Source organism: Orycteropus afer, unplaced genomic scaffold (genome assembly GCF_000298275.1).
Source record: "Orycteropus afer afer isolate SDZICR_OR568_19922 unplaced genomic scaffold, OryAfe1.0 scaffold00214, whole genome shotgun sequence".
Taxonomy (NCBI): domain Eukaryota; kingdom Metazoa; phylum Chordata; class Mammalia; order Tubulidentata; family Orycteropodidae; genus Orycteropus; species Orycteropus afer.
This window is the reverse complement of record NW_006921801.1, coordinates 4,729,751-4,753,993: the sequence shown is the minus strand read 5'-3', so window position 1 is coordinate 4,753,993 and position 24,243 is coordinate 4,729,751. Positions and strand designations below refer to the sequence as shown.

General features: G+C 36.9%; 1 protein-coding gene across 1 annotated transcript in view; it reads right to left on the bottom strand.

The window, feature by feature from the left end:
* KTN1 (kinectin 1) overlaps nt 1-24,243 on the bottom strand; it is a 143,428-nt gene that overhangs the window by 53,529 nt on the left and 65,656 nt on the right. Inside the window, exons 17-30 of the mRNA XM_007948366.2 lie at nt 23,716-23,784; nt 18,763-18,797; nt 18,260-18,350; nt 15,963-16,031; nt 15,306-15,343; nt 14,671-14,761; nt 14,452-14,520; nt 13,123-13,160; nt 11,714-11,804; nt 11,565-11,633; nt 10,857-10,894; nt 8,571-8,661; nt 3,494-3,562; nt 2,037-2,074 (exon numbers count right to left, since the gene is read on the bottom strand). Of these exons, the coding sequence (XP_007946557.1) occupies nt 2,037-2,074; nt 3,494-3,562; nt 8,571-8,661; nt 10,857-10,894; nt 11,565-11,633; nt 11,714-11,804; nt 13,123-13,160; nt 14,452-14,520; nt 14,671-14,761; nt 15,306-15,343; nt 15,963-16,031; nt 18,260-18,350; nt 18,763-18,797; nt 23,716-23,784 (896 nt within the window). The remainder of the gene's footprint in view (nt 1-2,036; nt 2,075-3,493; nt 3,563-8,570; nt 8,662-10,856; nt 10,895-11,564; nt 11,634-11,713; nt 11,805-13,122; nt 13,161-14,451; nt 14,521-14,670; nt 14,762-15,305; nt 15,344-15,962; nt 16,032-18,259; nt 18,351-18,762; nt 18,798-23,715; nt 23,785-24,243) is intronic.

The following is a 24,243-nucleotide window of genomic DNA, read 5'->3' as shown; positions in this document are numbered from 1 at the left end:
TACAAAACAAATTTGTTTTCCATTCAACAGTTCATACATATTCTGTTTCATGATACTGATTACAGATCCTCACAATATAACAGCTCTTTTCCAACCCCCCCCCCCCCCCCGCTTCCCTTCTTACCTATGCATTCCTGGCTACTTAACTTTCTCCCTGTACAAATGCTGCCCTTCTGATCTCCCATGGCTGCCTGTTCTAAGGAGTGCACCTCCCTTTCTTTAATTGTTCAGCTCTAATGTTTGGCTGAGAGCTAAGTCACGGGACTAACTCCAATTTCACATCCAAAGGGTGACGAGGGGCCGTAGTCTCAGGGGTTTCACAAGCCTCTATCTGACCAGTAATACTGGTCTTCTTTTTATTTCTGAATTTTGTCCCACTGTTTTCTCCTGCTCTATCTAGGGTCTCTAATTGTGACCCTTTTTTGAGTGGTCGGCAGTGATAGTCAGGCACCATCTAATTCTTCTGGTTTCAGGACTGTGTAGGCGGAGGCTTCCATGGTCCACTGGTCCACTGGACTAATTGTTTCTAAGCATCTTTGATTTTCCTCACTCTTCTTTGTTCCCAATGAGGAGAAGCTAATAGTTGCATCTCAGATGGCTACTTACAAGCTTTTAAGACCCCAGTCACGAGTCACCAAAATAGGATGTTTGTTGTATACTGCCATCGAGTCGTATCCAACTCGTAGCGACCCCTCCTTGGGTTTCTGAGGCAATTATTATTACGGAAGTAGATTGCACAATCTTCCTTCCAAGGAGTGGCTGGTGGGTGTGAACTGCCAGGCTTCTGGTTAGCAGTCAAATACCTTAGACAGTTTGCCACCAGAGCTCCCTGTAGGATGTAATGTTTTTGTTCACTGCTGTGCCACCTGAACTTGATGTTCCTGTGACCATGGTCCCAAATCCACAGACCCAGCAACTCACTTCCCTTCAAGGTGCTTAGTTGTGGCTAAGAAGTTATCCTAACTTTCTCCCATGAGCTCCATAATATATGTGGTTATTTTTATACCTTATACATATATGTATGTAGGAATAGTGTCTGCTAAACCTATATATGGTCACAGGTTTATTTCCATTTACCTGCCTATACCTGATCATCATCTTCTTGCCTGTCTGCCTATATATCCACAACCCATAGATTAGTGTTTGTTATTACTGATAACACAGTACTGTAAATCACCAATTTTGTAAACAAGTCAAGATGAGAGAATATTCAAACATCCACAGGAGGAAATGTAAGACAAACAGGAGTGCATAACTATGAGGGACACAGGGGAAGAGTTACTGGGCAGGAAGGGGAGGAGACTGGGTTAGGGTTGGGCATGGTAAATGGGGTGTGAAACTAAATGTACCTGTAACGTTGAATGTAAAACAAACCCTTAAAATAATTTTTTTTAAAAAAAGATGGGAGAATATTCTGATTACTTATATCACTTAATATAACAAATTTAGTTTACATTTAACATGTTGAAATTTATTACCATATCTGAAATTATCTTACATGTACCCTCTTAGGAAAAAAAACAAAACAGCTGACAATTAAAAATATGTATGTAAAATATGTAAAAACATGTCTCCTTGAAAGAGACTAATCACAAAGATTATGAGTTTTAAAAAACAAAAATACAAAAGCTAAACCAAAATTTGTATCATTCAATTCCATAATGAGATTAGGACAGAAAACTCAATAGGATAATGGATAATTTAAGATAACTTACAAAGCTTTCGATGTAGTTTAATTTAAAGGTTTCTGAATGCTGGAGGATGGGGGGAAGATCAAGCATCTTCCTCAACAAAAATATTCAAATCCAAAATCCAAATCCCCCCCCAAAAAGTATTTTAGCTCAGCCAGAGGCAGAGGTAAACTCTACTGACCTCCAGTCAGTTCAGTGTTTAATATACCCAAAGAGAACTGTGAAAGTTAGTTGCTCATTTGCAATCACATAAAATTGCTTACTTGAAACCATATTTTATAGCACATAAAAACACAGTTACCAGTTACCACTCTCCCCAAATTGTGAATCAAACTTCTTACTTACTCTTTTAACAGTTCTTCATGAGGGGGAAAAGAAGACACCTATTAAAAGAGTTAAATGTAATTTCAAAACAAAGCCTTCTAGGAGATTTCAAAAAATTGTAATTGCTTTTCAGATGAAGACAACACCAGAAATGAAATTACCATAACATTCCATATGCTGGTCACCTTGACTTTAACCAAGTGATTTTAATGAAAACAAGTATAAACTTGTAAGAGTATTAAATCCAACCTGTGTTGTCACCATATAATTACAAACTTTTCATTTAACATTTCTCAATTTCCTACTATGTGCAAAGCAAAGAATTAATACCTTAAATTTTCATACTGTACAACTCATATCTGACTATGTGAAAAATGTTAAGCTTCCAAAAATCAAAGATGGAGAAAATCAAAAGAAAACCAGAAAAAAATCATTACTTCATTATTGTACATTGGACTGTGTCCCCCAAAAATGTGTGTTGTAAATCCTAAGCTCTATGCCGTGGTTATAATTTCATTAAGGAACGGGTTGTTTTGTTATGCTAATGAGACAGGATCAGTGCACAGTATGTCCTAAATCAATCTCTTTTGAGATATAAAGAGTTTAAACAAGCAAGTGGAAGAAGCAGAGACAGAGGAAGACTGATGCCACACAAAGATCCCCGGGGAGCATACTCAAAGAGGTAAGGACCCTTCTCCAGAGCCAAGAGAAAGAGAACACCTTCCCCTAGAGCCAGCACCCAAAATCAGACTTTTAGCATCCTAAACTGTGAGAAAATAAATTCGTTTGTTAAAGCCACACATTTATGATATTTCTCATATATCAGCAGGAGAAAATTAAGACACTCATGTATGACAAAAAGCTAACTTTGCATAATAAAGGTATATAGCTCTTCACATATATTTCTCATTAATTCCTTTATGAATATAATCTCCCAAACTAAATTAGTATATAAACTGATTCTTTTGCCCCATAAAATACCTTATAATTTATCTATATATGTTCATAAAATAAAATAATTTTAAAGGTATTTTGGTAATATAAAAAAAACTTTTCATTTTTACCAAGGTATTTTAAATAGTGTTAAACTATCACTTGTGACACACACATTCCTTGGTTTTTTCTATTATTGATGTTTTGTTTGGGGAATAAAGGTCTGGAGAACACATCTGTTTAAAGCGACTTGTACAAACTTGAACCAGCTTGCTAAGAAAAGCATTCTAGAGCATTAGGAAACATATACACACGGATATAAAACAGATCTGGACTACAGGTAGTATATTATTTGTGTATATGTAATAAATTGTAGCTTATTTTACCTTGGCAATGGCATAGTAAATTGCTTCCTTTCTTAAGAAATTAGATAAACATTTATAAATAAAATAAACCCTCTATATTCTCAATGCAAAGGCAAAAATGGCAAGGAGAGTTATCAACAGTACTGAGGAATAATGTATTAATAAATAAATAGCACCTACCTGTTGGGAGTTCTGATTCCTAAGCTGTTCAATTTGTGATTTAAACAATTTGTTTTCATCTTGTACCTCCTATTTAAACAAAAATTAAACATGAATACCTAAATATTTTTTATTTTTCATGATACCTAAATATTTTTAATTTTTCATGAAAACTTTTCAAACATATGAGACAAGCTATGGAAATTCAAAATAGTAATTTTAAGAGTATAATAATGCTTATAATATAGTAAAACGTATTATGAAATTGGAGTAATTCAATTATTTAGCAATGGCCTAGAAATGGGCATGTATCAATGGAATAAAATAGAATAAAGAAACAGACCCAAATACTTGTAGGAGTTTAGTATAGAGTGACTTTTCCAATCAAAATGGCAAGGTTTCTCAACATTGACACAAGTGGCATTTTGGGCTTTTTCTATGTTGTGAAGGCTGTCCTGTGCAGTGTAGAATGTTTAGCCACATTCTTGGCCGCTACCCACTAGATTCCAGTAGCAATCAAAAATGTCTCCATTTATTCCCACACGTCTCATGGGGAGCAGAACTACTGCAGAAAGGGAATAAGGGATTCACTAACAATGTGGCTATTTTCCACCCAAAGGTAAAAGAGCAAAGAATGGTAATTTTCACAACATAATCTAAAACAAACTACATATGAATTAAAAAATCTAAACAAAAAATAAATTGTAAATGTATTCAAAGAAAGCATATGAAATTATTTTTATGATCCCAGAGTGGGAGTATTTTTCTTGCCAAGACTTAAAATTTGGGAAATTATTCATATATCAGTACATAGACATTTAAAACCTCCAAATGAGGGAAAAAACAAATAATGTTAAGAGAAACAACAAATTACCTCACACAATGACAAAAGGTTATTTTATTATGTAAAACGTATACTACAAATTAGTTTTTAAGAAAAGGAAGGGGGATGACTAAAAGGGAAAATGAGGGGAAGGAAAGAGCAATTCATATAAATATTGCTTAAGAATTTGAAAACAGCAATCTCTTTCACAATTACATGCAAATTAAAATAATACTGCCATCTTTTAAATATAATACCAAATGTTTTCATCCTCACCAGTGTTGGAGACAATAAAGGAAAAATGGTCCTCTATGGGAAGTAAAGGAGCTCTGGTAGCACAGTGCCTAAGGCATCTGACTGCTAACCAGAAGGCTGGTGATTCAAACCCACCATCCACTAGGCAGAATCAAGACCGGTCAATCTACCTCCATAAAGATTTACCACCTCGAAATCCAATGGGGGTTACTATGAGTCAGAATCGACTTGATGGCAGTGGGTTTGGTTTGGTTTTATAGGAAGTATAAACTCATAGTTAACACTTTTGATGGGTGACTTAGCATTATCTAACAAAATTTAAAATAAACTTACTTCAGAGGGACAGTGAATGGGACAGAACCAATCCTTGGAGGTTCAAATGTAAGCCAGATTGGTCTGAGATAATGTAAGCATCTACAAATTTAGTATCACTTTAAATCAATGATCTGTAAGTACTTTTACTATTAACTACGTGACAGTGAATGGAGAATGATTTCTTATTTTAAATCACCTCTTTCTTTAAACAATACAGACATACGTCTTTTTATTCTGCTTCACTGTATTGCACATCACAATTTTTTTTTTAAACAAACTGAAGGTTTGTTGCAACTCTGTGTCAAGCAAGTCTATTAGTGCCATTTTTCCAACAACATGTGCTCACTTTGTGTCTCTATGCCACATTTAGGTAATTCTCACATTCAAACGTTTTCATAATGCTATTGCACACTTGATAGGTAGACTATAATATAGTGAAAAAATAACTTTTATATGCACTCAAACCAAAACATCAAACTCACTGCCGACAAGTCAATTCCAACTCATAGATACCTCCATTAGATTTCCAAAAGTGTAAACATCTTTACAGAAGCAATTACCTTATCTTTCTTTCCCAGAGCATCCAGTAGGTTTGAACCACTGACCTTTTAGTCAGCAGTTAAATCACACCAAATTAACAACATCACCAGAGCTCCTTTTACATGCACTCAAATCCAAACCAAACTCACTGCCATGGAGTCAATTCCATCACAGCAAGCCCCATTGGGTTTCTGAGGCAGTAAATCTAAATTTACAGAAGTAGATTGTCCCATCTTCCTTCCGCAGAGTGGCTGGTGGGTTTGAACCACCAGCCTTCTGGTTAGCAGTCAAATGACTTAGGCACTATACCACCAGAATTCCTTTTTATATGCACTAGGAAACCAACAAACTCAACGACTCACTTCATTGCAATATTTACTTTATTGCGGTGGTCTGGCACCAAACCCGCAGTCTCTCCGAGGTATGTCTGTATAAGTATACATCAACAGGGGATGGTTATTGTGGTGGTTATGTTTGTGTGTCAACATGGCTGAGTCTGGTTGAACGGCTGGGCAGCTGGATATAGTATTCCCCATGATGAGACTGGTAATCAACTCCATGGTGGAATCTACTGTGAGTAGCTGAGTAGCTGCCTTTGGGAATGTGGTGTGCTTCCCATATATAAGGAGAAGCCTTGGGGAATGGTCTCTAGCTTATGGCACCTTGAACCCTTCATGTAGCCATGTCATTGTTCAGCAGCCTGCCATGCTCTGCCAACCTGGGGACTTACAATGGACTTGAGCTGATGGCCTGCCATGTGGTTTGGTAACATAGGGACTATGTCTTTTAATTTGTCAGCCTTGGGTTTGTCATCCTCAGCAGCCAGCAGCTGTCTGAGTAAAGAAATGCTCCAGTGGGCCGGGAGCAGGAAGCAGAGCTGGACCCCAAGGTTGAGGGGCTTTCATGCAGCCCCTAGAGCCTGGCACTTTGAACTTGGACTTAAAGCCTCCAAATTGAAAGAGAATAAATTCCTGTTTGTTTAAGCCATCCCATTTGTGGTATATTCCTGTCAGAGTGGCACTAGGTAACCAGAACAGAATTTGGTACCGAGAGAGTGGGGTGCTACTCTAACAGATACCTAAAGTACAGATACAGGAGTGGAATGCATCCTTGACCTGAGACCCTGGCAGAGAGGCCCTGGCATATGGCATGAGAGTCGGCAGAAGCAGAGCTAAGAAACTGGCAGAGAGATACCGGCAGAGAGACCTGCATGAAAGATGACAGTAGCAGAGCCCAGAGACTGGCATTAAACAGCAACAGGCTTACCAGCCCACAGAGGAGAAAGCCAGGTGTCACTGGGTAAGTGGCTTCCTGGCAGAGTGGGTTGCCTTCAAGCATTAATCGGTAGAAGAGATCGGCATGAGGTGGAGTAGCAGGTTGGCTAGACCACAGAGAAAAAGAGCCAAGCGCTTTTTGGGCAGGAAGTTTTCCAGCAGAGTGGGATGCCTTGGGCATTAATCGGCAGAAGAGGAGATACCAAGGAAACAGAAGCAGAACTGGCTCAGCCTGAAAGGGTAGGACCATGGCCTTTGGGAGTGGAACCACCATAGCCCCCTAGGTTTCAAAGAGCCAGGCCTTCACTAACTCAATTATGGAGTGTGGGGCTGCTCATTCATGTGAGCCAGTGGGATGGAGCCATAGCTGCTGCCTAAGAGTGAGGGGGCAGGGCTGCCATGCCCAAGAGGGAGAGGAACGGGGCCCGCCAGGCCAAGGGGGTGAGGTCACCACTCAGGAGCTAGGAGATTGGAGCCACCCAGTGGAGGAGACCTGTACAGATATCACCCAATGAAGATCTGTACAAGTGCCAAGTTGACAAGGGGTGGAATTGTAGTGGTTACATTTGTGTGTCAACTTGGTTGAGTATGGTTGAATGGCTGGGCAGCTGGATATAGTACTCCCTATGATGAGACTGGTAATCAACTCCATGGTGGAATCTACTGTGAGTAGCTGAGTAGCTGCCTTCGGGAATGTGGTCTGCTTCCCGCATATAAGGAGAAGCCTTGGGGAATGGTCTCTAGCTTATGGCACCTTGAACCCTGCATGTAGCCATGTCATTGTTCAGCAGCCTGCCATGCTCTGCTGATCTTGGGACTTACAATGGACTTGAGTTGATGGGCTGCCATGTGCTTTGGTAACATCGGGACTGTGCCTTTTTACTTGTCAACCTTGGGCTTGGCAACCTCAGCAGCCAGCAGCTGAGTGAAAAAAAGCCTCTAGCTTCAGTGGGCTGGGAGCTGCAGGCAGAGCTGAAGCCCAAGGCTGAGGGGCTTTCACCCAGCCCCTTTGAACTTGGACTTAAAGCCTCTAAACTGTACAAGAATAAACTCCTGTTTGTTAAGGCCATTCCATTTGTGGTATATTCTTGTCAGAGCAGCACTAGGTAACCAGAACAGTTATATAAGTGATAGAGCATAATAAAATAACTATGTGCCTATAGGGAAAAATCTCAACAACAAAACATTGCTAATTGGAATGGGAGGAGGCAAGCAAAATTCAAAAGACTATACTGTTAACATACCCACTACCCAGGCAATTCTAACTTATAGTGACCCTACACGACAGAGCAGAATGTTCCATAGGATTTCCAAGGCTGTAAATCTTTACAGAAGCAGACCGCCACATTTTTCTCCCAAGCAGAGCCTAGTGGGGTCATGTTGCTGATCTTTTTGTTAACAACCAAGTGCTTTAACCACTGTACCAACAGGGCTCCTAGTTAAATATAATATGCTTCAAAAACAAATATTTATATACACACATACATATATATATGCATTTTGGCATGGGCATATTCTCAAAGATATAAAAACATCTGACAGTAGTTTTTATCTTTGAGAAATGAAATAGAATATATAGGTAGGAAGGGGCTCTGGTGGCGCAATGGATAAAGCATTCAGCTGCTAACCAAAAGTTACAGTTCAAACTCACCAGCCGCTCCATGGAAGAAAGATGAGGCAGTATGCTTCCCCAAAGATTTACAACTGTGGAAGCAGTACTTTGTTCCATAGGGTCACTATTAGTCGGAATCAACTCAGTAGCCGTGTATTTGGGTTTGGTATCTACGTGGGAGGAAGACTCATTTTGTATTGTATTTCCTTTTGTAATAGTTAAATCTTTTTAAAGATTCAAGATATTAATTCACACATAATGAAGTTTAATAATATTCACCTGTAACAGCTTTGTTTTGCTGGAAAGATCACTCTCCCTCTCTCTTAGCATAGCTTCTACTCTCTCCATTTCATTTTCCTTTTCCTTCAATCTAGAATTTTAAAAGAGACTTTATATTTAGTTATATATATAGAAAAGGGCATCCAGATTCCAATTAGAAACCTAAGAAAAAAAGATAGAAATGTGTACCAGTTCTCTACCTCCATATTATACCAACTTATAAATTTGTCCTAAAAGACATGATCACTAGGATCCAAATACATCCTAAAATTGTTACAGCTTATTTCATACTTAACATTTCTTAAGCAAGTGTGGCTTTAGCTAGGAGGAAAACTAAAAGAAAGGCTAAGAGCAAGACTATTTCTTCAACTCTTTAGACACTACCACTTAAAAATAAATGAATTTTTGCTCCCAAGCAATCTTTGCCACAATTAGCTGATCCTGAAAAATTCCAATATGCCCAAACCTTGTGCTGAAGAATTGCTACATATAATTTAATCTGGTTCTCCCTCACACAATCTATGTCCTACTACATTTAATAGCTAGCCTAAGTAAATCCCAATTGCCCTTGGCATCCTATGCAATAGACCCCTACCATAATATTCAACACTAAAAAATTATTTGTTTAACTATTTCCTCAGGGCACGAACCCCTATCTTACCCTATTCAAATCCTCAGTGCCAACCAAAGTGCCAGAGAGTACATAACAGATTCTCAATTACTTGGAGAGTTAAACATCTTGACCTCAACATAGATTGAGAAAGTATTTCAAGATGTGTATCTTGAAGGTCTACATGAAAAATGATAAAAGAGCACACATGAAGAATAGAATGGAAAGAGCAAGAAGAATGTGAAATCAAAATAAGCCTAAAATTACATATTTCAATGACCTATATTACTACTACAAGTAAGATCACAAAGGTGGTTCTAGCTTTTTATTAGACCAAATGGGAAAAAACACCTTGACAGTCAACACAACACCCACAAAATAAAAATTAGTCATATAAATGAGCAATCTTGGTGCCAAGAATAGAGCCCTCTTCTTTGTCTTCATTAAGATACAGGCAGTCTCTGGTTTAAAAAAAAAAATCTGACTTAAAGACAACTGATACTTGCCCACTTTAACGTTATGTAAATTTGCCCTAACTGTGAAATGACTGGATCAAGCCCTACTTGCATACAACAAATACTTCATTACAGTCACCCTTCACTTGCTGCACATGCAACTTTTAAGTCACTGAAAAGGCTTCCAAGCCTTCTCTTGCATCATAGTAAGGCAAAGGGACTAAACCAAGAAAGAACCAAATCCACTGCCATAGAGTCAATTCCAACTCATAGCAACCCCTATTGGGTTTACAAAGTGATATGCCTTTACTACTTCCGTAAAGACTGACCCATCTTCCTTCCGAAGGTAGTCGAGTAAGGCTAAATAAGAACCACATACTCCGGTCCCAACTGACCTATAAATTCTTAAATGTCAGGAAGAGATCTCGTTCTTAACCTGGGGACTGCCTATACTGGCATAATAAATATCCTCCATATCTTCCTTTTGCAGACAGTTTCAAAGGACTACTTTCTAAAATAAACATCAATAGAAATTGATGCATATCAAAGTAAAACCACTCAAAAGTAATACTGTAGGGGGCCAGTAAGATGAAGTCCGGGGCTCCTGCTTACTACTGTAGGCTAATTTAGCTTAAGAGAGACATTCTCACATGAAGAAGATAAAGACACTTCCCAAGATGAATATGTAAAAGCAAAGACTGACACTCCCATGCTGATTAGAGTCAGTATTTTTACTGTTCAACAGGATAAACAATATAACAACAACTACTATTTTCCTAATAAATAAGTTACTATTACAAAAAGATTCAATATTCATGATGAAGATCATGACTAAGATTACCTTCTGGTTAATTCAGACATTTATTTTATTCTTTCAACTACTAAAATGATTTTAATTTGAAATAAATTAACCTCTCTTTACAGTAACTGTCCTTTGCTTTTAAAAGAGGAAAAAAAAATACAACTTAAAACCGGTCTATACACGCAGAAACAATATGTGAGCAAATTGAGTTTGATGGGTTTGGAAAGGATAAAGTCTTCAGGTATCTGGAAGCATCTAAAGGACATCTGTTTTATTATACCAGAAACACAGTCTCTCAACTGTAATTCCTACTTAAAACAAAGCTAATGACCTTGAAGAAATTCTTCATAATATTCAAGGCACAATCTGCAGAATAATGACAAGTTCTTGTTTAAAATTCTGGCTAAAAATATACTTACACAGTCTCAAGTTCTTTATATCGTGATGCAGAACATGCCTAAGAAACAGATTCACATATTTAATTTTACCCTAAAGAGATAAGGGTACAATATGTATATAGAATCATCTAGCAATAAAATAAAAACATAATTATCAGGAGCAAATTTAAAGACTGGGATATTTATAACAGAATGAATTTTCTTTATTAAGCTTAATCTATGATATGTATTTTTTAAAGGATTGCAGATTAATACACCAATTAAACACAATTAAGGAAAAGTTTAAGAAATTATTTGAAAAAAATAAGTCTAAGGGCACGTTTTTAGGTTCAGGTTGATAAATCAGGTGAAAGTTTAACTTGATGGGGCTAAAAGTTAACTTGTTGTAACAGCAACAACAACAAAAAATCTATGATATAACAAATGTTCATGGCATTCATGTGTATTTACTTCTTTGCTCCTTCAGTTCCTTATACAATAAAAATGTTTTATTCCTTATGTAATATACTAGTAATTTGTTTGTACTATACCTTTTTCAGGGAGCTCTGACAGCGTAGTGCCTAAGGCACTTGACTGCTAACCAGAAGGCTGGCGGTTCAAACCCATCAGCCACTATTTGGAAGGATTTTGGGCAATCTACTATCGTAGTGATACCGCCTCGGAAACCCAAGGAGGGGTCGCTATGAGTCGGGTCCGACTCGACGGCACATAACAACATCAACAACATACCTCTTTCAAGTTATGTTGTGCTGCCTCCTGAACACGAGCTTTTAAAGATTTGTTTTCTTCTTGAAGATCCTTAAAAAGAATAGGTATGAATTTAATTGATTTTAAAATATAAAAAAGGTTATTCTTTTACTTTACTTTTAACTTCTCACCTGCAACCATCTACCTCTATTTGCCAGGTCCTGATCCTTCTCTTCTAAAACAGCCTTCATGGTATTCATCTGTTCCTCCTTTCCTTTTAATCTGATAATAAATTAATACGAAAAATAAATGAAAACACTCCATGTCCATAAAAAGCAAAAATACCAGAGACTAAAAAAGCGTATTTTAAGTAGCACTCACAGGCCAGACTGATTAAAGGAGCTGTAACTCAGTATTATTTCAATGGCATTACCCTTCACTGAAAATTGTTTTAAGTACAAAAGGCACACAAGGCTTTATAGAAATAATAAAATTAAGTAGTACAGGACAACTAAAGAAAATAGTTCTATGAATCCCTAAATATCCACATATTGAATAAATTACATCCTGTTAAAGTTAATACCAGCTTTTTATAACTAACTTTTGTTGTGGATGTTAAAATGGACAAAGAAAAACTTTTTTTTTTTTTAATTGTGATTTGGGTGAAAGTTTACAGAGCAAGGTCATTTTCCATTGAACAATTTATACACATTTTGTTTGGTGACATTGACTGCAATCCCTACAATGTAACAGCTCTCTTCTCACTTCCTCCCTGTGGTTACTTTCTCCCTGTGGCCTTCTTTCCCAGGCATTCCTGCCCTCTGAGCTATGTCTCTGTGTAAATGTTGCCTTTCTGATCTCTGATCACTGACTATTCTAAGGAGTGTACCTACCTGGTGTAAACGTTCACCTGATATGCCTGTCTGTTATTTGGCTAGAAGGCACAGGAGTGAATTCAATTCTAGGTCCAAAGACTACTAGGGGCCATAGTCATGGGGGTTTCACCAGTCTCCATCAGGCAAAAAGCCTGGTCTCTTTTATGATTTTGAATTTTGTTCCACATTTTTCTCTCACTCTACACTGATGCCCTTCTCAGTAGTTAACAGTGTAGCCAAGCACTATCAAGTTCTTCTGGTCTCAGGGTCCTGCAGGCTGAAGTTCACATGGTCCACTAGTACCTTAGACTAATTGTTTCCATGCGTCTTTGATTTTCTTCATTCTTCTCTGCTCCAGATGAGGAGAGACCAATTGTTGCATATTAGATGGCCAAGCCCAAGCTTCTAAGACCCCAGTCACTACTCACTGAAGTAGGATGTAAAACAGTATTTGTGTGTAGTAAGTTATGCCCCTTGAGCTTGATGTCCCCCATGACCTTGGTCCCGAGCTCACGGGCCCCCCAACTCACTCCTTTGAGGTGTATGGCTATGGCCTAGAAGTTATCGTAACAAAGAGGAGCATCTTAGTATAAGGTCCTAGTCAAAGGCCTTTTGAGATATAAAATATTACTTGAAGTCAAATGAAAAGAAGTTATGATTTTCATTATAATTATACTTAAACTTGTAAAAAAGAGATACTAAAGGATAAGAGAAATGGTACTTACAAGTTCTGAAGCTCCTGAATTTGAGAAGTGATAGACAACTAAAACATAAAGAACAGGAAAAGCAATTCATAACTCTTTCAATCTACCATATTAAGCTTTGGGATATTTCTTTGAAATGTGTACATTTTAAATTACAGAACTCCTAACTGAATTGTTCATGCCAAACGAGACGTGCTTTGATTTCACTTTCCCTTAATTCCAATGACAGTAAGAGTGAAAAATTTTAAATATTAAGGGGGAGGAGAGCTGCAAGAAGGGCTATAAATAATAATTCTAAATAATATGGTATTTCTAAAATTGTTAAAATTGGAATATTAACTGTCCACATATCTAGCACTACATCAGACCTCTTTCTCCATCCCAGTGTTCAAGGCCAACTACTCTTCAATGTTGTTGTTATGTGCCATCAAGTCAGACCCGACTCACAGTGATCCCTCCTTGGGTTTCCGAGATGGTATCATTATGGAAGTAGATTGCCCAGCCTTTCTTCTGAGGAGTGGCTGGTGGGTTGGAACCGCCTGCCTTCTGGTTAGCAGTCAAGTACCTTAGGCACTATGCTACCAGAGCTCCTTACTCTTTAATAGTGCTGCTTAAATATACTGTAGTCCTTCTTTAAATCTCCTATTGTTATCATATGTAGTCCAACAGTACTTTGATCTCCATTCTCTTCCCATTATACTTCTTCATGTCCATTCCTGAGGATCAACCTTTCCTAAACTCTCAATCTATACTAGAGGAGTCCTGTATCTTTTCCTCATACTCTATTCTGTTCAACACATTATCTATAATCACTAACATAATGCTTGACAAGAGGAGAAAACTTAATAAATATTGCTGAGTTAATCTGCTAAATGAATCATATCTTCTATGCCATCCTATCACTTTTTGCAATGAAACCTTTCCAGATTAAATTCATCAAAACCCAACTACTTCCAGCAATTACATCTATCTCTGAAATCCCCCAATGAAACTTATACTCTTTGATACATGCAGTTAAAAAAAAAAAAAAAAACAACACAGAAGTTAGTTAAAAAGATTTGAATTAGCAAAGTGTTTTGTTTAATTTGGCAGGCTAAAAGGAATCATTATAAAGAATCAGTAATGTGGAAAACTTTCCAGAAAAGAACTTTTTGTAGTTAAAAAGTTAAAGATACATGGATTGAAATAGCAATGACACTTTCTCAATTCAGGCAAAAAATAAAAAGCAGACAGACTCAATACACTTACAACATACTACTGTAAGTTTTTCTGGGTAATAAGAAAAAACCAAATAGCCCATAAATAACATACACTAACAAATCTGTCATGCTATGGCTCTGGGATTTTTACCTGTTGAGCCTTTTCAAGCTGGATATTTCCTATTTCTTCTTTTAGAGCATGTATTTCCTGTTTCAAATCCTTGACAATGACAAAACAGACAAGATTGGACAATGGAAACACACAGAAATTCACATAAAATGCAATGTACAGACAAACACATGAAATTAAATGTATGAACTAAAGTTGGTAAACAAAAAACAAAATACACAGTTCCCTCTGTTCTAATACCTGAACAGTTTTTTCCTTATTAGCCACTTTGAGAAGTTCAGCTTCCAGAAGCTCTTCTACAGACTTGATCTTTCCATCTTTCTCATGAATCCTTAGATAAAGATATGCAGTATTAACATGAATAGAAATCACCAAGATGTACCAATTAAGACATTAAAATAGCATCAAATCATTAGCAGTTCTTCAAATCAACCTTTTCCTTTTTAAATAGACTAGCAACATATCCACCAGGTAGCTGAAGCCCATGTACATAAGTATAGATGACACTGCTTCAAAAGTATGTATGTTATGTAAGATTTGAAGCCTGAAGAACATGGGGGAAATCAAACTCTACTCAGTAATACTGGCTTCTAGGGCAGAACTTTTATAGAATTATTTCATTAAAAGTTTACAGAAACCTAAAGAGGTTATGTAAGGAATTGATCTCTCTAACCAATATAACCTTTTAATAGTTTCTACTGCAGAAAGAGGGGAATTAACAATTCAATGCTATAAACTAAGAAAATAATTGGAATTACAGGAATAGGTTTTAAAGGTTTAACAACCTACATCAGCTGTCCCAATTGCACAAAAAAGTAAGATTTAAAAGCACTAAGAAAAGAGAACCATCAACTTAAAATAATGTTATCACTTACACTTTCTTTAGTTCTTCAACTAGAGATGCAAACGAAACCTGGAAATACAAAGACATCCTACTTAGTAGTTTGTTCAAAATATAAACGGAACATAAATATAAAAGTATATTATCCTTAAATTTTTTATTACACCAAAAGCCAAATGGGAAAAATAAACCTGAGAATCAACTAAGTCTTTCTAGCTACTTAAGGCCGTAACGATGAAAATAAATAGCATTTTTAAAGTAAGCAGCATTAAGGTTACTTACAGTAAGTGCAGGCCAATAAAAAAATCATTAGATATGTGTTACAATTACTGAGTTAGTATTTCTGAATTAGTACTTCTAGCCAAGTAGAAAATTTCCTAATTTCAGGGAGTTTCTTTTACTATTACTTATAGTCTTACATTTACATACTCAAAACCTTTTTATAGCTGTAGTAAGACATAATGACAATGTATTCACAGAACTCTATACAGTGCCTGGTATACAGTAAACATTCAAAAAATTGAAGCCTTGTTACTAATATTGAAGTCACTAATCAATCCCAGATTAAAATTATGTTGACAAATTCCACTTTGAATTTTGGTGATTAACAGACTTGGTATATTTGTATGTAATGGGTTTACTCACTGTTATTACACAAAGAAACTGGTGGTAGATGTATGGTAGACATTACCTGATCGTTCTGCTTAGCCTTTAAGTCTTGAACTTCCTTTGTCAGAGATAAGTTTTCTGTTCTTAATGCCTTTTTTAAAGAAACATAAGCACATAACACTTTTGGTTTTTTCCTGAAAATATAACAGCTAGCTTCTCAAAACACACTTTTTTCTTTCTCAACTTCTCTTTTTCTCTCTAGAGGGCTCAGAAATCTCACTTATTATTCCACATGTCTACAGCCAAAAGCTTTTACTGCTACCCAGATAGATTTCTAATTTGATTATTCCCACAAGTATTTCTATTTCTATTTCCACAACCTCAGAAATATATAGTATACTACTGTCAATTAAGTCTTTTCCCTCCCTACATTCAAATGTCTTTTATTTCTTCTAACCTATCCTAACCAAGTTAGTTAATCATAAAATAAAAAGCCTTTCCTTTTTTCTGGCCTCTAATATTATTTCAGGGAGCTCTGGTAGCATAGTGGCAAAGGCACTTGACTGCTAACCAGAAGGCTGGCTTAACCATAACCACCAGCCACTCCTCGGAAGGAAAATGGGGCAATCTATTTCCGTAGTGATACTGCCTCGGAAACCCAAGGAGGAGTCACTATGAGTCGGGTCTGACTTGACGGCACATAACAACAACAACATCGTTTCATGAATGTTCATTTTATGAAATCTGCTGATCATCATCTGGTTAATGTTTGGGTATGGGTGCAGAAGAGGAAGCATTTATTACAAAATGTCACTAAAGTAGTGGATGCTGAGTTGTTACATTTCAAATAAAATCTATAATTTAATTTAAAGAAAGGTATTAAAGAGATTTATAAAACACAGGTAATTAATGTTGTTGTTAGGTGCCGTCGAGTCATTTCCAACTCACAGCAACCCCATGCACAGCAGAACGAAATATCGCCCAATCCTGCGCCAGCTTCACAATCCTTGCTATACTTGAGCCCATTGTAGCAGCCACCATGTCAATCCATCACATTGAAGGTCTTCCCCTCCTTCGTCGACCCTCCACCTTACCAAGCATGACATTCTTCTCCAGGGAATGGTCCCTTCTTACAACATGACCAAAGTAGGTGAGACGAAGTATGGCCATTCTTGCTTCCAAGGAGCATCTCGGCTGCACTTCCTCCAGGACAGATCTGTTAGTTCTTTTAGCAATCCATGGTACTTTCAGCATTCTCCGCCAGCACCACAACTCAAAAGCATCAACTCTTCTTCGGTCTTCCTTATTCATTGTCCAGCTCTCACATGCATACGAGGTGACTGGAAATATCATGGCTTGTGTCAGGCGCACCTTAGTCCTCAAGGAGATATCCTTGCTCCTCAGCACTTGAAACAGTTCCTTTGCAGTTGACTTTCCCAATGCTACACGTCGTCTAATGTCCTGACTGCTGCTTCCGTTGGCATCGATTGTAGAACCAAGCAATGTGAATTCTTTGACAACCTCAATCTTTACTCCGTTTATCATGATGCTGCTTACTGGTCCAGTTGTGAGGATTTTTGTCTTCTTTATATTGAGATGTAATCCATACTGCAGACTGTATTCTTCAACCTTCATCAGTAGGTGCCTTAAGTCATCCTCACTTTCAGCAAGCAAAGTTGTATCATCAGCATATCTCAGGTTGTTAATGATTCTTCCTCCAATCCTGATACCACGTTGTTCTTCATACAGTCCAGCTTCTCGGATTATTTGCTCAGCATATAGATTGAATAAGTGTGGAGAAAGGATACAACCCTGACGCACTCCCTTCTTGATTTTAAACCATGTAGTGTCCCCTTGTTCTGTTTGAACGACAGCCTCCTGGTCAAGGTACAGATTCCTCATGAGTACAATCAAGTGCTCGGGAATTCCCATTCTTCTCAATGTTATCCATAATTTGTCATGATCCACACAATCAAATGCCTTTGCGTAGTCAATAAAACACAAGTAAACATCTTTCTGGTGTTCTTTGCCTTGAGCCAAGATCCATCTGACTGAAACTATGGTATCCCTTGTTCCATGTCCTCTTCTGAATCCAGCTTGTACCTCTGGAAGTTCTCTGTCCATATACTGCTGCAACCATTTTTGAATTATTTTCAGTAAGCTCTTACTTGTGTGTGATATTAATGATATTGTTCTATAATTTCCACATTCTGTGGGATCACCTTTCTTTGGAATGGGTACAAATATAGATCTCTTCCAGTAAGTAGGCCAGGTAGCTGTCTTCCAAGTTTAAAAACTATACCCTTTATACCAGTCACAATCAACGTCCTTTATTTAATGAATTAATCACAATAAAAACAAACCTACAAAATGCTTTACCTTTATTTCATCCTCTTTAGTGGCCACTTGAATAAGTCCAGTTTCAAGTAATTCTTCTACAGTCTTTAACTTCTCATCCTTTTCTTGAATGCTGAAATTATAAATTTTAAACTTGTTTATTTTTTAAGACACATAATACCATTACTAAATATTTTATATGAATCAACTCTTTTACCCTTCATTCCTAATAAACTTTTAATTCTAGAAAAGTTTCTTAGGATCTTTGATCATAGTGTAAGGGTATCTATTCCCTCTTCACTGGAAAGTAGTATATGCTCAACTAATGCATGTTTACGTGCTAGCCTCAACAAGCAAACTGCCACACATGGCACCTACAAACCGTAACATAATCCCAAATAAATCAATCAATAGCATACCACTCTCTTTTGCTACAAAGTAAAGTGAGTTTAAATAATCTAGATTAATGTAGCTAACTATGCTATTATCTCAAATTTGGTAGAAATAAGTCATTAAAATATAAACACAAAATTTTAAATGCTTACCATTTTTCCATTTGTTCCACAACACCTTTACTGGGCTAAAAAAATTAAATAAAAAAAAAATCACCAAAAAGAGTTTAATTTTATTCAGTTTTCATGAGGTAAAACTATTTCAGAAAAAAATTCTATGAAAATTGTTTAAGGTTTTAATGAGACTCAAATTTTAGGAAGATGATCTATATCTGAAGTGTGCTAATAACTAGGTAATTATTTAATTCACAAAAAGAAAACATTAGGTAATTATTTAATTCACAAAAATCAAGAAAACAAAAGAGGAGCATCTACACAAGACACAGAAAAAGATGAATTATAAAATGAGATAGCAAAAGGAATCACTGTTTTATGGGTAAGTTTTTAAATTACTGTAAAAGAAAACCTTAATTTGAAGATAAGAGAGAATTTGCCTACTTCTTTTCAAATAAAAAAAAAAAAATGAAACATTTTCTCATAATTTTGCTAATTTCTTTTTTTCCCAGTTAGATTATAGCCATTTTCCACTACCAAACTCAAATCTTCTGATTCCACTTCTTACTTACACTGTGGTAGTTAAGTTTGTATGTCACTATGGCTGGGCCTGCTCTTCAGTGGGTGGGCAGCTGAATATATTTTCCCCATGATGAGAATGGTAATCAGCTCCATGATGGAATCCACTGTAAGCAGCTGAGTCTCAGAGATGTAGTCTGCTTCCAGTATATAAGAAGCAGCTTTGAGAAAGGACTCTGAGTTTTTTGGCACACTTGGACCCTGCATGTAGCCGAGTTTTCATTCAGCAGCTTGCCATGTAGTCTGCCAGTCTTAGGATTGTTCCTGGACTTGAGCCAGCGGCCTGCCATGTTATTTGATAATTACAGGACTATGCCATTTTATTTGTTGATCTTGGGTTTGTGAACTTCAGCAGCCAATAGCTGTGCAAGTTTAAAAAAAAAGAAGAAGAAGAAGAAGAAGCCTCCAGCCTCAGTGGGCCAGGACCAAGAGTCAGAGCTGAAGCCCAAGGTGGAGAGGCTTTCACCCAGCTCCTGGAGCTGGTACTCTGAACTCAGACTTCTAACCTCCTAAATTATAAGACAATAAAAATCCTGCTTTTATTTGTAGTACATCTGTTAGAGCAGCATCAGAGAACCAAAACACACATATTTCTAAAATTAACTTCTCTTCAATGTCTATGTTTAAGCCCTGTATGTACTCATTACTCATCACAATACTCTAATTCTACTCCCCTGCCTCTAGCAGACAACCACTGTTTTATGATGAGCACAGAAAGAATTCCCCAAACGGGGAAGAAACATTTCCCTACCATCAGAAAGGAAATTATCAAACCAACATTAAATCAGGTTTATAAATTGTGACAAATCATGCAATAAGTTACAGTACTTCCATCAAGATGCTTTTTGTTCATTTTTACTTTCTATGAACGCCATCTCATAGAAAGACTTAAAACTCTTAAGTTCAAATTACTGCACTAAGGTTATGATCATATCTTCAGTCCTACCTAATTCTCCCCCACATAAACTCAAACAACTCATTACTGCCAAAATGATCTTCCCAAAATGCTGAACACTCATTCATCCTTATAATACCCTTCAACAGAAAGCTTACCCATTGGCTTGATCAAGTTCCTGATTAAACCCATTGCCTTGAGTCAATTCTGACTCATAGAGACCCTATAACAGAGTAGAATTGCCCAGCAGTGTTTCCAAGGACGTAAATTTATGGATGCAGACTACCACATCTTTCTTGGGTAGTGACTGGTGGGTTCTAACCACTGACCTTTTGGTTAGCACCCAAATGCTTAACCACTACACCAACAAGGCTACTTAAGTTCTTAATTCCAAAAACCCAAAGCCACTGCCACTGAGTCAATTCCAAGTCACACTGACCCTACAGGACAGAGCAGAACTGCCTCATAGGGTTTCCAAGGCTGTAAAGCTTTATGTAAGCAGACTACTGTATCTTTCTCACGAGGAGTGGCCACAAGAACCAGGCACTTAACCACTGTGCCACTAACCAAAAAAACACCTCACTGATGTCAAGTCAGATCCAACTCATAGCAACTCCTCCTTGGGTTTCTGAGGCAATAACACCACAGAAGTAGACTGCCCAACCTTGCTTACGAGGAGTGGCTGGTTGGTTTGAACTTCCAACCTTCTGGTTAGCAGTCAAATGTCTTAGGCACTACAACACCAGAGCTCCTACTGTGCCACTGTTATTGTTGTTATGTGCCGTCTAATCGGATCCAACTCACAGCAACCCCTCTTTGGGTTTCCCAGGCAGTATCACTACAGAAGTAGATTGCCCAACCTTCCATCCAAGGAGTGGCTGGTGGGTTTGAAACACCAGCCTTCTGGTTAGCAGTCAAGTGCCTCAGGCACTACGCTACTAGGGCTCCCTAAATTCATGATTAGGCCCTACCAAATCTTCCTCTATCCCTATGTCTCATATTTTGTACTGGTGCAGTATCATACTAATTTTAATTCTCTGAATATGCCAATTTTGCACCATACTGCCATAACTTGAAAGAGTATTCCCCTTAGCTACTTGGCAAATTCAGGGTCATTTTTCAAAACCTAGCTTAGCTGTCCTTCTCTGTGGTTTCTCTCCACCCTCACACTCTGTTCAACCAGAATTCATAACCTCTTACTCTATACCTATATACATATTTCAAGAATATTATTCATCATACTTTTCTATCTTACATCTCTCTCTCTACACTAAGCCATATTCCAAAGAGCAGTAACCAAGTTTCATTCATCTCTGCAGCTTCAGCATGTGCTTAGTATCTATTCTATAAATTAATAAATACTTGATGAACTAAATTTCCGTTAGCCAGCATACGACGTAACAAATATTTTTCCATCATCACCTCATCAGATATTCAATTCCAGAAAACTCAGCTTAACACATATACAGCATTTTTACTTTACATTTTACTGGTCTAAAACATCCAATCCTAATGTTTCCTGCCTTGATGATTTTCAAAGCTCTGTCAAATATATTATACAGTAATTAATTCTTCTGCAATATAATCAGGAGGCAGGACAAAGAGAAGGAACTTCCTATTCTTCTAGTTTTTACTTACTCATCTTTATCACTGAATCTTAAAAATCTACTAGAGTAAGAAAATGTGGCTCCTTTGATAAAAAGTCAGGATGTTCAAAAAAGTAAGACACCTCAGAATCTCTCCCCTCTAAAAAATGTTTTACTTCATCCTGAGCAAATGAAATCTTAGTAACTGATTACCGTGCATTATCTGACCATTTACTGGCCTACATCAAAATGGAGCTTTCCCTTCTTCAGTGCATAAACAGATTACCTTACCTGGTATCTACTGTTTCTCTGCTTCCTACACCTGAAAAAACAACAACTTGGCACCATTACTGGTTCTGCTGTAGCAACCTCAATCTCCTCCTCCAGGATAAAAACAAAAATCCATGGCGCAAAAGGACTGCCTGTTCATAACTAAACTGTTCATCCCTCAACTGTCACTTGGAATTCTGACTGCTAGGTAGGAAGCCATCAAGGAAATGAAAGAAATTAAAATTACACCAATCTTTACTTCTTCTTTCACTAGCAACAGCAACAAAAATGACTAAAGAAAAGCCAAAGATACTGTTCTTTGGTCTACCAAGATGAAAGAAAAGGTAACAAGTATAACCAAAAATATATAATCAGAGTCACAAGCTTTCTAGATTATAAAAAAGGGAGGTACCTTTCAGAACTAGAAGAATAATTCTAAGAATCATTTAGTGGCAGATCTTAAATTGGTATCACAAAATAATGACTTTCCTCTCTTAGAAAATAATTCTTCTAAATAAATCCATAAACGTGACTATGAAGTTTTGTTCTATAAAAAACTCAAAACTCACTGCCGTCGAGTCAGATCCGACTCACAGCAACCCCTCCTTGGGTTTTCAAGGCAGTTATCACTATAGAAATAAATTGCCCAACCTTCCTTCTGAGGAGTGGCTGGTGGGTTTGAACCACCAGCCTTCTGATTCAGCTACTTACAACTGCATAAATATGAATTTTAAAATAAAAGAAAAAGAATGTATGCACTGTGAAAGGAAGTCTATCAGTTAAAATAACTTACATTTCAGCTTCTAAATACAAAGTATGTTCCAAAAACTCAGCAGTATTAGAGGAACATGCAGCTTCTGCTCTAACATGTAATCTATTGTCCAGAGTTTCTATAACATTTTCAAAGACTGGAATTTGAAGAGTTGTACAGGAGAACAATATGAAGCAAACGCTTAGGAACAGCCAAAGATTAAACTCCATCTGAGTTCTACTTTATGGATCCATGCCTAGTCAGGCTGCTACAGCTTTGATAGCTTGGTATAAACAGAAGGGTAATGGGGCTTAGGGGTTACAGAGGAGGTGGAAAAAATATTCTAAGAAACAGGAATTTATGTTTAGATGTCTGCTATATGCAAAGCACTAAGCTAAGCACTTTACTAAAGGCTCCTTTTTAAATCTAACAACCCTATGATGCTAAGTATAGTCAACATGTGAAAGAAAGGTCTCGAAAACATTAAGCAATTTCCTCAACATCACTCTGCTTTTAAGTACTGCTGGTAGGTTTCAACCCCATTCTTTTTTTCAAAACATCATGCTACCTTAACAGAAATAGGTAAGGCAACAAAACTCTAAGCCAGGCTTTTTTGACCTGATTGCAAAGTGTATCAAAATTGTTTAAATACATTCTTTCTATGTATCCTATTATAATTTTGGAGGGGAGAGGAGTACTTATAAGTAAATTAGCATTAGCTTCATCTCAGAGAGAAAAAAATTGTATTTTTCTTAAGCTACACACTTAACACAAGATGAACAAAAATGCAATTAAAAAACATAAGCTTAAACAAAATTTCTCAAAACAATGTAGTTGGTTATTGTTTTTAAGAAGCAGGAGATCATTCTATACACTGGCTATTTCTACCTCGTAATTCATGAAAACCTTACCTGCTCAGAAACAAGAGCCTGTAGCTTCTGAACTTCTAATTTTAATGATTTGTTTTGGTCATTTAAAATCTGGAAGAAAGAATCTGAAGTTACTGTTTTATAACAAAAACTAAACAAGAGTTGGTACTTTAAAATTTTTTCATATATAAAAATCAAACTCATATTATTGCTTTAGTACTTTAAAGTGATAGATGAATGATATATTGACATAAGAATGCAAATCTGATTGCTGTATAAAGGTATTCTGATGATCAGAATGCTTTAAAATCCTCAAACTGGTTGGCTACAATGAGATTAGCACTGCAGCAACAATGGAGACAGACACAGCAGTCAGAAATACAAACTGAAAACTATAGAGGAAAAGTTGGGGCAAAATAAATCTCAAGTCTATAAAAAGAATGACTAGGTTAAGATAATCTAGGCAAAGTCTATGATAAAAGCCATGGTTTTTATAATGCCCCAAATAAACTTGAGAAGTGTTGTTTCAGAGTGATTTCACATTAAAAAGTAGTATTTCTAAATTCACTG